The sequence below is a fragment of the Salmo salar genome, chromosome 14 (genome assembly GCF_965601325.2).
Source record: "Salmo salar chromosome 14, fSalSal1, whole genome shotgun sequence".
In the NCBI taxonomy this organism is placed as follows: domain Eukaryota; kingdom Metazoa; phylum Chordata; class Actinopteri; order Salmoniformes; family Salmonidae; genus Salmo; species Salmo salar.
This window is the reverse complement of record NC_138304.1, coordinates 104,093,805-104,110,437: the sequence shown is the minus strand read 5'-3', so window position 1 is coordinate 104,110,437 and position 16,633 is coordinate 104,093,805. Positions and strand designations below refer to the sequence as shown.

Here is a 16,633-nt window from a genome sequence, read left to right as displayed (position 1 = left end):
TCCATGGTTAGTACAGTTCCATGGTTAGTACAGTTCCATGGTTAGTACAGTTCCATGGTTAGTACAGTCCCATGGTTAGTGCAGGTAATAGACGAGGGTATAGCCTACTATTGATACACCATTCTCCCTATTATAATTCTATGTACACTAATCTTTCAACATTACCATGGGTTAAATACCTGAATGTGGCAATATTCAGAATGAATCAAACCACCGTTTTCTTTATTTGGTGCTTAAAGTCTCTCCAAAACAGTTCTTTATGATTCAGAACTACTTTCCTAAAACCTAGATAATCTACAAGATCAGAGTATTTTTAAATCTACCAATTGGTGCTGAAACGGAGAAGAATATCCATATATTTAGACTACTTCCTGTCATTGATACCTAATATTCAGATACCCGTTCTCTCAATATATCCTAGTGAGTCTGTCGACAAAAACTTTAACTGAAAGGTACAGCGTATTTTAAAGGGATGGCTTTAAGATAAATGTACTGAAAACCCCTATTGAATGAAATCTCCACGAGAAAATCTGTTGGCCAGCAAGTTGGGAGAGTTTTCAGAGGTTTAATGAAACGTATTCAGATCCGCACAAGGTAGCCACACCTGCAGTACGCGTTACGTGACTGAATAAGGTAAGTATAAATACCAAATACTGAGAAGTGGATTGGAAAGGCATGCGTAGGAAAAATATAATCGGTCCCTAACAGATTAGAGAGATTTAAGAAGTGATCTAAGAGACATGACCAATGTGTCCAGATTAGATCCATGATGATATGCAAAACTGGTGATCAGGAGAAATGTCCAAGATACAATATCAGTAAACAAGATGACAATATGTCTTTGAGTTTGAGCATGTACTGAAACTAATCAGACATCACCTATTGGTTGTACTGAAACTAATCAGACATCACCTATTGGTTGTACTGAAACTAATCAGACATCACCTATTGGTTGTACTGAAACTAATCAGACATCACCTACTGGTTGTACTGAAACTAATCAGACATCACCTATTGGTTGTACTGAAACTAATCAGACATCACCTATTGGTTGTACTGAAACTAATCAGACATCACCTATTGGTTGTACTGAAACTAATCAGACATCACCTACTGGTTGTACTGAAACTAATCAGACATCACCTATTGGTTGTACTGAAACTAATCAGACATCACCTATTGGTTGTACTGAAACTAATCAGACATCACCTATTGGTTGTACTGAAACTAATCAGACATCACCTATTGGTTGTACTGAAACTAATCAGACATCACCTACTGGTTGTACTGAAACTAATCAGACATCACCTATTGGTTGTACTGAAACTAATCAGACATCACCTACTGGTTGTACTGAAACTAATCAGACATCACCTATTGGTTGTACTGAAACTAATCAGACATCACCTATTGGTTGTACTGGAACGAATCAGACATCACCTACTGGTTGTACTGAAACTAATCAGACATCACCTATTGGTTGTACTGAAACTAATCAGACATCACCTATTGGTTGTACTGGAACTAATCAGACATCACCTACTGGTTGTACTGAAACTAATCAGACATCACCTATTGGTTGTACTGAAACTAATCAGACATCACCTATTGGTTGTACTGAAACTAATCAGACATCACCTATTGGTTGTACTGAAACTAATCAGACATCACCTACTGGTTGTACTGAAACTAATCAGACATCACCTATTGGTTGTACTGAAACTAATCAGACATCACCTACTGGTTGTACTGAAACTAATCAGACATCACCTATTGGTTGTACTGAAACTAATCAGACATCACCTATTGGTTGTACTGAAACTAATCAGACATCACCTATTGGTTGTACTGAAACTAATCAGACATCACCTACTGGTTGTACTGAAACTAATCAGACATCACCTATTGGTTGTACTGAAACTAATCAGACATCACCTACTGGTTGTACTGAAACTAATCAGACATCACCTACTGGTTGTACTGAAACTAATCAGACATCACCTATTGGTTTTACTGAAACTAATCAGACATCACCTACTGGTTGTACTGAAACTAATCAGACGCTATCTACTGGTTTTACAGGAACGAATCAGACGCTATCTACTGGTTTTACAGGAACGAATCAGACGTCACCTACTGGTTTTACAGGAACGAATCAGACGTCACCTACTGGTTTTACAGGAACGAATCAGACGTCACCTACTGGTTGTACAGGAACGAATCAGACGTCACCTACTGGTTTTACAGGAACGAATCAGACGTCACCTACTGGTTGTACAGGAACGAATCAGACATCACCTACTGGTTGTTGAAGGTAATTGAGGATACAATATATCTGTTCTGCTGGGGTTTACATTGCTGAGAGAGAGAGAGCAGTGACCTCACCACAACCTCAGGAGTTAAAGGGTAAAGTTCACACAGGTGGCCATCAGTACCCAATCATAAGACTTAGTCCTATGGGTCTGGGGGGGCATCCGTGTGTGTGTGTGTGTGTGTGTGTGTGTGTGTGTGTGTGTGTGTGTGTGTGTGTGTGTGTGTGTGTCTAGGGTGGGAGATCCCACCACAGACATCAGAAAGACTTCTTTCTCACCAATGTTTCCCACCTCCTACTTACAGTCAAAATCAGGAAGTGTAGATAAAAACTTCAAACAGGAAATCAAGTGGAAGTTGATCCAAAAGGTTATAGTCTGTACAGTAGACATGCTGGTGGGGCAGAAGCATACAGTATCACCTCTGGGATATGAAGTCCAGTGTGGGTCGCACTAACAGGGTCTACAATGAACGACGACTACAGCCCAGACTACCCAAAAGCCTTTGTGCTGAACGCTCTTGAGGAAGGTTTGAGGTCCATTCCTGTGAAGGTTCAGTTTGTCAGTTGGTCCTCGTGTGTCCCACAATGCAGTTTGTTGACGAGGGATGCTGGTAGGTTGGGACTTTGTTCTCCGTGGAAACGATGCCCCTCCATTTCCCTAAACTCAGTGTAGAGTGTTACGTTCTTCATGTTCTTTAGACAGAGACTGATTTAGCTAAATAAATAAATGACCATCTATATATGTGATTAGAATCTTAAAGGGCAAGCTAAAAATAGCACTTTAAAATGTCTCAATAAGGGTTGTAAGCAAACGTGTAGGATGCAGCCAATACACACATGAACACACATATCTATATTCGCTATCTAATATCTATATACTTATCAACTCTGGCTTGTGGAAATGAGAAGATTTGCGCTGCTACCTCACATAATAGTGATTATGTAAACATCCAAAAAGCCTGTTGATTTTTCTTCATAATGTGACCCGTCTCTCTCCTCCTCAGCTTGTGTGTGTGTGTGTGTGTGTGTGTGTGTGTGTGTGTGTGTGTGTGTGTGTGTGTGTGTGTGTGTGTGTGTGTGTGTGTGTGTGTGTGTGTGTGTGTGTGTGTGTGTGTGTGTGTGTGTGTGTGTGTGTGTGTGTGTAAAATATTGAATCTTTTTTGCATTATATCTAAGTCATAGACTTGCTACATATCCAGACGTATATACTGTATAACTAGCACGACTGATAGTAACAATAAAAATTGCTTTGGTTTTGAAAAATAAAGTTGTTTTTCTTCTTAGTTTGGCATAGAGTTTAAAACCTGTCTTCAGGAATGACCTGACCCTGGGATGAGAAGTAGTGCCTTGGCCTGGGTCCCAAATGACTCCCTATTCCCTTAATAGTGAACCACTTTTGTCAGGATCTGGTCAAAGTAGTGCACTATATAGTGAATAGGGTTCCATTTGGGATGTAACCTTGGAATTCTGGGATCAGGGAATGTGGAACGGGGCAATCACCCTGGGATTCTGAGATGGGACAGGGATTCTGAGATGGGACAGGGATTCTGAGATGGGACAGGGATTCTGAGATGGGGCAGGGATTCTGAGATGGGGCAGGGATTCTGAGATGGGACAGGGATTCTGAGATGGGACAGGGATTCTGAGATGGGACAGGGATTCTCAGATGGGACAGGGATTCTGAGATGGGGCAGGGATTCTGAGATGGGGCAGGGATTCTGAGATGGGGCAGGGACTCTGAGGTGGGACAGGGGACAGGGGACAGGGGACAGGGATTCTGAGATGGGGCAGGGATTCTGAGATGGGACAGGGATTCTGAGATGGGACAGGGATTCTGAGATGGGACAGGGATTCTGAGATGGGACAGGGATTCTCAGATGGGACAGGGATCTGAGATGGGGCAGGGATTCTGAGATGGGACAGGGATTCTGAGATGGGACAGGGATTCTGAGATGGGACAGGGATTCTCAGATGGGACAGGGATTCTGAGATGGGGCAGGGATTCTGAGATGGGGCAGGGATTCTGAGATGGGGCAGGGACTCTGAGGTGGGACAGGGGACAGGGGACAGGGGACAGGGATTCTGAGATGGGGCAGGGATTCTGAGATGGGACAGGGATTCTGAGATGGGACAGGGGACAGGGGACAGGGAAGTAAGTAATGCTACTAGAATGCTATGCTCTGGTAAATCATGTTATCTTCTCTAGTTATGGGGATGTATCTGTGGCTCAGCGTGTTTGAGAGTGTGTGTGGCAGGGGGCGTTTATGTATGGGCACGTGTGTATGCAGAAGCCTGCATGTATACACGTCTGACTGTGTTTCTACGTGTATAACATATCTGCATGATGAGTGTGTGTGTGAGTGAGTGAGTGAGTGAGTGAGTGAGTGAGTGAGTGAGTGAGTGAGTGTGTGTGTGTGTGTGTGTGTGTGTGTGTGTGTGTGTGTGTGTGTGTGTGTGTGTGTGTGTGTGTGTGTGTGTGGTGTGTGTGTGTGTGTGTGTGTGTGTGTGTGTGTGTGTGAGTGTGTGTGTGTGAGTGTGTGTGTGTGCTGATGCTATATAGTTCTCTCTGTCTAGGTACAGGAGGGGCTGGTGGCACAGCTCTCCAGTGAGGACTGGGACAGTCGCCGTGTGAGAGGTCCGATGCTGGGGTCAGCCAGAGACGAGGTGGGGAACAGCTTGTACCATCCGCTCACCGTGGCACCAAGGTCCAACTCATCCAGCATGATCTGAGCCATGCCCATGAAACACTTGTGATCCATCCTCCCATAATCACCCCACACAATGACCTGAGAGGGAGAGAGGGGAGGGAGAGAGAGGTGGGGAGAGAGAGAGGTTGAAGGAGGCAGAGAGAGAGTGGAGGGAGAGAGAGGTGGGGAGAGAGAGAAGGGGGATGGGAAATTAAGAATGCTTTGATTAGCTAACCATCCCCATAATGGTATTGCTGCTAGAGATGCAATACAATTAAGTCATTAAATACACATTTGGTGGAGAAGAAAACATGTGTTTTCACTATCCAGCCATGCATGACGAACATATGGGGTCTGGAACCACAAATCATATTTCTACCACTTCTAGATTGCTAGATATAGCTAGGTATTTACCTGTAGGACTTTGGCCTGAGGACTCTCTTCAAACAGCAGGGCCTGTTGGTAGGAGGGGTCTAGAGTCTTCTTCACCACTCTGGTCTTCTTCTTAGCCAGACACGCCCCATTCTCCAACACATACACCTTTACATAGGTTGCTGCAGGAAATTAATAATAAAGTTATTTCAATTCCAATTACCCCTGTGATTGATCAGGATGAAATATAAAGTTGTTTCTATTCAAATCAACCCGGTGACTAGTCAGTGTACAAGACATTCAGAAGAAAGTTATTTCAATTCAAATTAAAAAAATAAAAAAAAAATCGGGGGATTTTTTGAGGAAAACGCTACTGAAGTTCTATCAACACATTGCCTGTAGTACTCGCGCTTCAAAAACTCTCGATCAGTGTTACTCCCCCTTCCAGCATGGCTACAAGGCCCTCCCCCGCCCTCCTTTCGGCAAATCAGATCACGACTCCATTCTGCCCCTCCCTTCCTACAGGCAGAAATTCAAGCAGGAAGTACCCGTGCTAAGGTCTATTCAACGCTGGTCTGACCAATCGGAATCCATGCTTCAAAATTGTTTTGATCACGCGGACTGGGATATGTTCCGGGTAGCCTCTGAGAATAACATTGAAGAATACACGACACGGTGACTGAGTTCATTAGGAAGTGTATATGGGATGTTGACTTAGGACTGTTGCAGTGACTGTATTACCACCACACCGGCGGTCACGAGTCACGAAGGCAGTCAAATTACACAATACCATTTAGTCATGGTAATTAGGCTTCTCCGTGCTCTGATCCTGCTGCTGGTCATTAGTAGCCTACCAAACTTGCTAACTGCCAGGTACTCAGCACTCTATTGTCCCTCTAATCACTCTGGCATCAATGCATGAGAGCCCATGAGCTCATGTTGCGCAACATTTCTATAGGCTATGCTATTGAGAAAACAGAGTGATGTCCTAATGATATCACCTGAGTTTGCGTTTTATACTAGTCCTGAGGTGCGTGCTAGCTGTCTGGTGAAGATGGTACCAGCACCACGCACCAGGCCTCCAGTTCGTCAGCCCAGTCCAACTCGTCCTGTTCCCGCTCCCCGCACTAGCCCTGAAGTGCGAACCCCTAGTCTGGCACATCCAGTACCAGCACCACGCACCTGGCTTCCAGTGCATCAGCCCAGTCCGGTACGTCCTGTTCCTGCTCCCCGCACTAGCCCTGAGGTGCGTGTTCCCAGGCTGATACCTCCAGTACCAGCACCATGCATCAGGCTTCCAGTGCGTCAACCCAGTCCGACTCGGCCTGTTTCCGCTCCCCGCACTAGCCCTGAGGTGCGTGTTCCCAGGCTGATACCTCCAGTACCAGCACCACGCATCAGGCTTCTAGTGCGTCAACCCAGTCCGACTCGGCCTGTTCCCGCTCCCCGCACTAGCCCTGAGGTGCGTGTCCCCAGACTGGCACATCCAGTACCAGTACCACGCATCAGGCTTCCAGTGTGCAGTCCAGAGTATCCGGCACCAGTGTGCAGTCCAGAGTATCCGGCACCAGTGTGCAGTCCAGAGTATCCGGCAACAGTGTCTAGTCCGGAACCGAGGGAGTCTGCCTGCGACCCGGAACCGAGGGAGTCTGCCTATGACCCGGAACCAGGGGAGTCTATCAGCAACCCGGGACTAAGTAAGTCTGTTGACGATTCGGAACTAAATAGGATTAACTGTGTATCTAATGAGTCTGCCTACAGTGTGGAACGGAAGAGGTCTGCCAACAATAAAGGTACATAGGTTTGTATTGTACCTGGGATAAACAATAAAGTTGGCTAGGTTTGTATTGTACCTGGGATAAACAATAAAGTTGGGTAGGTTTGTATTGTACCTGGGACAAACAATAAGGTTATGTAGGTTTGTATTGTACCTGGGATAAACAATAAAGTTGGGTAGGTTTGTATTGTACATGGGACGAACAATAAAGTTGGGTAGGTTTGTATTGTACCTGGGATAAACAATAAAGTTGGGTAGGTTTGTATTGTACCTGGGACGAACAATAAAGTTGGGTAGGTTTGTATTGTACCTGGGACAAACAATAAAGTTGGGTAGGTTTGTATTGTACCTGGGACAAACAATAAAGTTGGGTAGGTTTGTATTGTATTGTACCTGGGACAAAAAATAAAGTTGGGTAGGTTTGTATTGTACCTGGGACAAACAATAAGGTTATGTAGGTTTGTATTGTACCTGGGACAAACAATAAGGTTATGTAGGTTTGTATTGTACCTGGGACAAACAATAAGGCTATGTAGGTTTGTATTGTACCTGAGATTAATAAATAAACAAAGTTATGTAGTTTTGTATTGTACCTGGGATGAACAATAAAGTTCTGTAGCTTTGTATGGTACCTGGGATGAACAATAAAGTTCTGTAGTTTTGTATTGTACCTGGGATGTTCTTTGACCCTGGTTTAGGGGTCAGTCCTCTGGCCTGGTTGATCTCCACCTCTAGCTGGCCTCCTCTGTCCACCATACCCACATGGACGTCACCTAGAGGAGGTAAACACACTTGTTCCACACACTCCTCATGTTTAGGGGCAGATGTTTTGACTTAGCATGTAACCTGGCCAGGAGAAGCTCTGGGCCTAGTTATAACCCAGAACTGAGACCCTTTTCCAGGTCAGATCAGGTCACATTCTGGCTCTATTATATCTGATCAGGGTTGTTTCAACTTGCAGTACCAGTGTTGATCAGCAGGGAGAGACAGAACGCTTCCAGTCTGTTCTAACGTCTGTTCCACTGTCCTCACAATGATTTACCAAGTGATTTTGGCATAGAATTCTCGTATTTTCTTTTTAATTCATTAAAAAAAAACATCCGGAAGAATATGCGGAGCCATCCCCATATTCACACATCATCTGGTATCTAATGTAGAGCCCTCCCCATATTCATACACCATCTGGTATCTAATGTAGAGCCCTCCCCGTATTCACACACCATCTGGTATCTAATGTAGAGCCATCCCCATATTCACACACCATCTGGTATCTAATGTAGAGCCCTCCCCATATTCACACACCATCTGGTATCTAATGTAGAGCCCTCCCCATATTCACACACCATCTGGTATCTAATGTAGAGCCATCCCCATATTCATACACCATCTGGTATCTAATGTAGAGCCATCCCCATATTCACACACCATCTGGTATCTAATGTAGAGCCATCCCCATATTCATACACCATCTGGTATCTAATGTAGAGCCCTCCCCATATTCATACACCATCTGGTGTCTAATGTAGAGCCATCCCCGTATTCATACACCATCTGGTATCTAATGTAGAGCCCTCCCCATATTCATACACCATCTGGTATCTAATGTAGAGCCCTCCCCATATTCATACACCATCTGGTATCTAATGTAGAGCCATCCCCATATTCACACACCATCTGGTATCTAATGTAGAGCCCTCCCCATATTCATACACCATCTGGTATCTAATGTAGAGCCCTCCCCATATTCATACACCATCTGGTATCTAATGTAGAGCCATCCCCATATTCATACACCATCTGGTATCTAATGTAGAGCCCTCCCCGTATTCATACACCATCTGGTATCTAATGTAGAGCCATCCCCGTATTCATACACCATCTGGTATCTAATGTAGAGCCATCCCCATATTCATACACCATCTGGTATCTAATGTAGAGCCCTCCCCATATTCATACACCATCTGGTGTCTAATGTAGAGCCCTCCCCATATTCATACACCATCTGGTATCTAATGTAGAGCCCTCCCCGTATTCATACACCATCTGGTATCTAATGTAGAGCCATCCCCGTATTCATACACCATCTGGTATCTAATGTAGAGCCATCCCCATATTCACACACCATCTGGTATCTAATGTAGAGCCCTCCCCATATTCATACACCATCTGGTATCTAATGTAGAGCCCTCCCCATATTCATACACCATCTGGTATCTAATGTAGAGCCATCCCCATATTCATACACCATCTGGTATCTAATGTAGAGCCATTCCCGTATTCATACACCATCTGGTATCTAATGTAGAGCCATCCCCATATTCATACACCATCTGGTATCTAATGTAGAGCCATCCCCATATTCACACACCATCTGGTATCTAATGTAGAGCCATCCCCATATTCACACACCATCTGGTATCTAATGTAGAGCCATCCCCATATTCATACACCATCTGGTATCTAATGTAGAGCCCTCCCCATATTCATACACCATCTGGTATCTAATGTAGAGCCATCCCCATATTCATACACCATCTGGTATCTAATGTAGAGCCATCCCCGTATTCATACACCATCTGGTATCTAATGTAGAGCCCTCCCCGTATTCATACACCATCTGGTATCTAATGTAGAGCCATCCCATATTCATACACCATCTGGTGTCTAATGTAGAGCCCTCCCCATATTCATACACCATCTGGTATCTAATGTAGAGCCCTCCCCGTATTCATACACCATCTGGTATCTAATGTAGAGCCCTCCCCATATTCACACACCATCTGGTATCTAATGTAGAGCCATCCCCATATGTATACACCATCTGGTATCTAATGTAGAGCCATCCCCGTTTTCATACACCATCTGGTATCTAATGTAGAGCCATCCCCGTATTCATACACCATCTGGTATCTAATGTAGAGCCATCCCCATATTCATACACCATCTGGTATCTAATGTAGAGCCCTCCCCATATTCATACACCATCTGGTATCTAATGTAGAGCCCTCCCCATATTCATACACCATCTGGTATCTAATGTAGAGCCCTCCCCGTATCCATACACCATCTGGTATCTAATGTAGAGCCCTCCCCATATTCATACACCATCTGGTATCTAATGTAGAGCCCTCCCCATATCCATACACCATCTGGTATCTAATGTAGAGCCCTCCCCATATTCATACACCATCTGGTATCTAATGTAGAGCCATCCCCATATTCACACACCATCTGGTATCTAATGTAGAGCCCTCCCCATATTCATACACCATCTGGTATCTAATGTGGAGCCCTCCCCATATTCATACACCATCTGGTATCTAATGTAGAGCCATCCCCGTATTCATACACCATCTGGTATCTAATGTAGAGCCATCCCCGTATTCATACACCATCTGGTATCTAATGTAGAGCCATCCCCATATTCATACACCATCTGGTATCTAATGTAGAGCCATCCCCATATTCACACACCATCTGGTATCTAATGTAGAGCCCTCCCCATATTCATACACCATCTGGTATCTAATGTAGAGCCCTCCCCATATTCACACACCATCTGGTATCTAATGTAGAGCCCTCCCCATATTCATACACCATCTGGTATCTAATGTAGAGCCCTCCCCATATTCACACACCATCTGGTATCTAATGTAGAGCCATCCCCATATGTATACACCATCTGGTATCTAATGTAGAGCCATCCCCGTTTTCATACACCATCTGGTATCTAATGTAGAGCCATCCCCGTATTCATACACCATCTGGTATCTAATGTAGAGCCCTCCCCATATTCATACACCATCTGGTATCTAATGTAGAGCCCTCCCCGTATCCATACACCATCTGGTATCTAATGTAGAGCCCTCCCCATATTCATACACCATCTGGTATCTAATGTAGAGCCCTCCCCATATTCACACACCATCTGGTATCTAATGTAGAGCCTTCCCCATATTCATACACCATCTGGTATCTAATGTAGAGCCATCCCCATATCCATACACCATCTGGTATCTAATGTAGAGCCATCCCCATATTCACACACCATCTGGTATCTAATATAGAGCCCTCCCTGTATTCATACACCATCTGGTATCTAATGTAGAGCCATCCCCATATTCATACACCATCTGGTATCTAATGTAGAGCCATCCCCATATTCACACACCATCTGGTATCTAATGTAGAGCCATCCCCGTATTCATACACCATCTGGTATCTAATGTAGAGCCATCCCCATATTCATACACCATCTGGTATCTAATGTAGAGCCATCCCCATATTCACACACCATCTGGTATCTAATGTAGAGCCCTCCCCATATTCATACACCATCTGGTATCTAATGTAGAGCCCTCCCCATATTCATACACCATCTGGTATCTAATGTAGAGCCATCCCCATATTCATACACCATCTGGTATCTAATGTAGAGCCATCCCCGTATTCATACACCATCTGGTATCTAATGTAGAGCCCTCCCCGTATTCATACACCATCTGGTATCTAATGTAGAGCCATCCCATATTCATACACCATCTGGTGTCTAATGTAGAGCCCTCCCCATATTCATACACCATCTGGTATCTAATGTAGAGCCATCCCCGTTTTCATACACCATCTGGTATCTAATGTAGAGCCATCCCCATATTCATACACCATCTGGTATCTAATGTAGAGCCCTCCCCATATTCATACACCATCTGGTATCTAATGTAGAGCCATCCCCATATTCACACACCATCTGGTATCTAATGTAGAGCCCTCCCCATATTCATACACCATCTGGTATCTAATGTAGAGCCATCCCCATATTCACACACCATCTGGTATCTAATGTAGAGCCCTCCCCATATTCATACACCATCTGGTATCTAATGTAGAGCCCTCCCCATATTCATACACCATCTGGTATCTAATGTAGAGCCCTCCCCATATTCATACACCATCTGGTATCTAATGTAGAGCCCTCCCCATATTCATACACCATCTGGTATATTTAGATCAGCAAACATTGAGGGGGGAGGAGCTAGACAGTGCATTCGGAAAGTATTCAGAGCCCTTGACTTGTTCCACATTTTGTTACGTTACAGCCTTATTCTAAAATGGATAACATTGATTGAATTCGTGAACACAATACCCCATAATGACAACGCAAAAATTTTTTTTTTTATTTTACACAGAAATACTTTATTTCACAAGTATTCAGACCCTTTGCTATTGTAAGAATATTTAAAAATAATACACAAAGCAGAGGACAAGAGGTCAAGAGGGAATTAACGATCAATGGAAATAGTGTTTTTTCTGTGATAGGGAATTAACGATCAATGGGAAGAATTTGTCTAGGCATTGAGCCTGAAACAGGATACTTGTTATTTGGCCATTGGCACAGTTTTATTGCAAGGAATTCTAAATGGTCAACCATAGGCTAGGGTTTGGTTATAAAAGTACACGCTGTCCCTTTGTTCTGTGGAGAGAATCACTGAGGACAGGGGAGAATAAACATCTACCTCTCAGTATAACATCTATGATTTGTTCTCTTAGAATACATCTATTTTTCTCCCCCTGATTTGCTTTTGGGGTCTGTGTTATTGAAGAGTAATATCAACCGCTAACACAATGAGACTAGAAATTGAGATGTTTCTACAACTTGATTGGAGTCCACCTGTGGTAAATACAATTGTTTGGACATGATTTTGGAAAGGCACACACCTGTCTATATAAGGTCCCTACAGTTGACAGTGCATGTCAGAGCAAAAACCAAGCCATGAGGTCGAAGGAATTGTCCGTAGAGTTCAAAGACAGGATTGTGTCAAGTCACAGATCTGGGGTACCAAAAACATTTTTTTGCAGCATTGAAGATCCCCAAGAACACAGGGGTGTCCATCAATCTTAAATGGAAGAGGTTTGAAACCACCAAGGCTCTTCCTAGAGCTGGCCGTCCGGCCAAACTGAGCAATCGGGGAAGAAGTGCCTTGGTCAGGGAGAGTTCCTCTGTGGAGATGGGAGAACCTTCCAGAATGACAACCATCTCTGCAGATGGTTGTCCACCAATCAGGCCTTTGCGGTAGAGTGGCCAGACGGAAGCCACTCTTCAATAAAAGGTACATGACAGCCGGCTTGGAGTTCGTCAAAAGGCCTCTAAAGACTGTCAGACCATGAGAAACAAGATTCTCTGGTCTGATGAAAGCAAGATTGAACTCTTTGGCCTGAATGCCAAGAGTCACGTCTGGAGGAAACCTGGCACCATCCCTACGGTGAAGCCTGGTGGTGGCAGCATCATGCTGTGGGGATGGGACTGGGAGACTAGTCCCAGATGGAGAGAAAGATGAACTGAGCAAAGTACAGAGATATCCTTGATGAAAACCTGCTCCAGAGCTCTCAATACTTCAGACTGGGGCGAAGGTTCACCTTCCAACAGGACAACAACCCTAAGCACACAGCCAAGACAACGCAGGAGTGGCTTCGGGACAAGTCTCTGAATGTCCTTGTGGCCCAGCCAAAGCCTGGACTTGAACCTGATCACACCTCTCTGGAGAGACCTGAAAATAGCTGTGCAGCGACGCTCCCCGTCCAACCTGACAGCGCTTGATAGGATCTGCAGAGAGGAATGGGAGAAACTCCCCAAATACAGATGTGCCAAGCTTGTAGCGTCATACCCAAGAATACTCAAGCAAGTAATCGCTGCCAAAGATGCTTCAACAAAGTACTGAGTAAAGTGTCTGAATACTTATGTAAATATGATATCAGTTTTTATGTGTAATAAATTAGCAAAAATAACAAAAAGCCTGTTTTTGCTTTGCCATTTTGGGGTATTGCGTGTAGATTGATGAGGGGGAAAAAACGATTTAATCAATTTTAGAATAAAACGTATCAAAATGTTGAAAAAGTCAAGGGGTCTGAAAACTTTCTGAAAGCACCGTGTACACTATAGAAAAGGCATAATGGCATATATTATAATATCACATCACAGAAGCTGTTTTCACACAGAGACTCCAATGATCTGACTTACCCATGGAGGGAGTGGCTAGTGTCTGTCGGCCTACGATCTGGGCGGGGCCTAGTCCATCCAGGAAGTCACTAAACTGGCTCTCTGGACCCATACGAGTAGGGGGAAAGATAAACCTACAAGAGGAAGAGAATGAATGAGTGATGGTTGGATGGTGGTTTAATGACATGTAGCAGCAGTGTAGCAGGAGACAGTGAGAGCTACAACATGGACTGAACCATAGGTCCAGCAGTGCTGAGGTGGGCCGTTGAGTACAGGCAGTACAACGCTCACGTACAACAGTTACAGAACATGTAATATATTAGGGACATAAGTTATGTCTGCGTTGTTGGAGTTGGTGCTGCCGTCGGTGGACTCCTTGCGTATATAGTATTATTTAGTATTGTCTAGAACTAAGGTAGTATTAGTTTATAACGTACATTCTGGATGCACAGATGGATGGAAATATAATGACGGATGGATGGTAATATAATGACAGATGGATGGTAATATAATGACAGATGGATGGATGGTAATATAATGACAGATGGATGGATGGTAATATAATGACGGATGGATGGTAATATAATGACAGATGGATGGTAATATAATGACAGATGGATGGTAATATAATGACAGATGGATGGATGGTAATGTAATGATGGATGGATGGTAATATAATGATGGATGGATGGTAATATAATGATAGATGGATGGTAATATAATGACGGATGGATGGTAATATAATGATGGATGGATGGTAATATAATGATGGATGGATGGTAATATAATGATGGATGGATGGTAATATAATGATGGATGGATGGTAATATAATGATAGATGGATGGTAATATAATGACAGATGGATGGTAATATAATGACGGATGGATGGTAATATAATGACAGATGGATGGATGGTAATATAATGATGGATGGATGGTAATATAATGATGGATGGATGGTAATATAATGATGGATGGATGGTAATATAATGATAGATGGATGGTAATATAATGACAGATGGATGGTAATATAATGACAGATGGATGGTAATATAATGACAGATGGATGGATGGTAATATAATGACAGATGGATGGATGGTAATATAATGACGGATGGATGGTAATATAATGACAGATGGATGGTAATATAATGACAGATGGATGGTAATATAATGACAGATGGATGGATGGTAATGTAATGATGGATGGATGGTAATATAATGATGGATGGATGGTAATATAATGATAGATGGATGGTAATATAATGACGGATGGATGGTAATATAATGATGGATGGATGGTAATATAATGATGGATGGATGGTAATATAATGATGGATGGATGGTAATATAATGATGGATGGATGGTAATATAATGATAGATGGATGGTAATATAATGACAGATGGATGGTAATATAATGACGGATGGATGGTAATATAATGACAGATGGATGGATGGTAATATAATGATGGATGGATGGTAATATAATGATGGATGGATGGTAATATAATGATGGATGGATGGTAATTTAATGACAGATGGATGGTAATATAATGATGGATGGATGGTAAGATAATTACAGATGGATGGATGGTAATATAATGACAGATGGATGGTAATATAATGACAGATGGATGGTAATATAATGACAGATGGATGGTAATATAATGACAGATGGATGGTAATATAATGACAGATGGATGGTAATATAATGATGGATGGATGGTAATATAATGATGGATGGATGGTAATATAATGATGGATGGATGGTAATATAATGACGGATGGATGGTAATATAATGACAGATGGATGGTAATATAATGACAGATGGATGGTAATATAATGACAGATGGATGGTAATATAATGACAGATGGATAGATGATAATGTAATGATGGATGCATGGTAATATAATGATGGATGGATGGTAATATAATGATAGATGGATGGTAATATAATGACGGATGGATGGTAATATAATGATGGATGGATGGTAATATAATGATAGATGGATGGTAATATAATGACAGATGGATGGTAATATAATGACGGATGGATGGTAATATAATGACAGATGGATGGATGGTAATATAATGATGGATGGATGGTAATATAATGATGGATGGATGGTAATATAATGATGGATGGAGGGTAAGATAATTACAGATGGATGGATGGTAATATAATGACAGATGGATGGTAATATAATGACAGATGGATGGTAATATAATGACAGATGGATGGTAATATAATGACAGATGGATGGTAATATAATGATGGATGGATGATAATATAATGATGGATGGATGGTAATATAATGATGGATGGATGGTAATATAATGACGGATGGATGGTAATATAATGACAGATGGATGGTAATATAATGACAGATGGATGGTAATATAATGACAGATGGATGGTAATATAATGACAGATGGATGGATGATAATGTAATGATGGATGGATGGTAATATAATGATGGATGGATGG

The 16,633-nt window shown here is 42.8% G+C and overlaps 1 protein-coding gene across 1 annotated transcript in view; it reads right to left on the bottom strand.

Moving 5' to 3' along the window:
• Positions 1–4,796: 4,796 nt before the first annotated feature.
• The window catches only part of LOC106570720 (regulating synaptic membrane exocytosis protein 3-like), an 89,113-nt gene continuing 77,276 nt past the window's right edge, over positions 4,797–16,633 (bottom strand). The window contains exons 3-6 of the mRNA XM_014143202.3: positions 14,163–14,275; positions 7,819–7,920; positions 5,413–5,552; positions 4,797–5,097 (exon numbers count right to left, since the gene is read on the bottom strand). Coding sequence (XP_013998677.1) covers positions 4,882–5,097; positions 5,413–5,552; positions 7,819–7,920; positions 14,163–14,275 — 571 coding nt within the window. The 3' untranslated portion in view covers positions 4,797–4,881. The remainder of the gene's footprint in view (positions 5,098–5,412; positions 5,553–7,818; positions 7,921–14,162; positions 14,276–16,633) is intronic.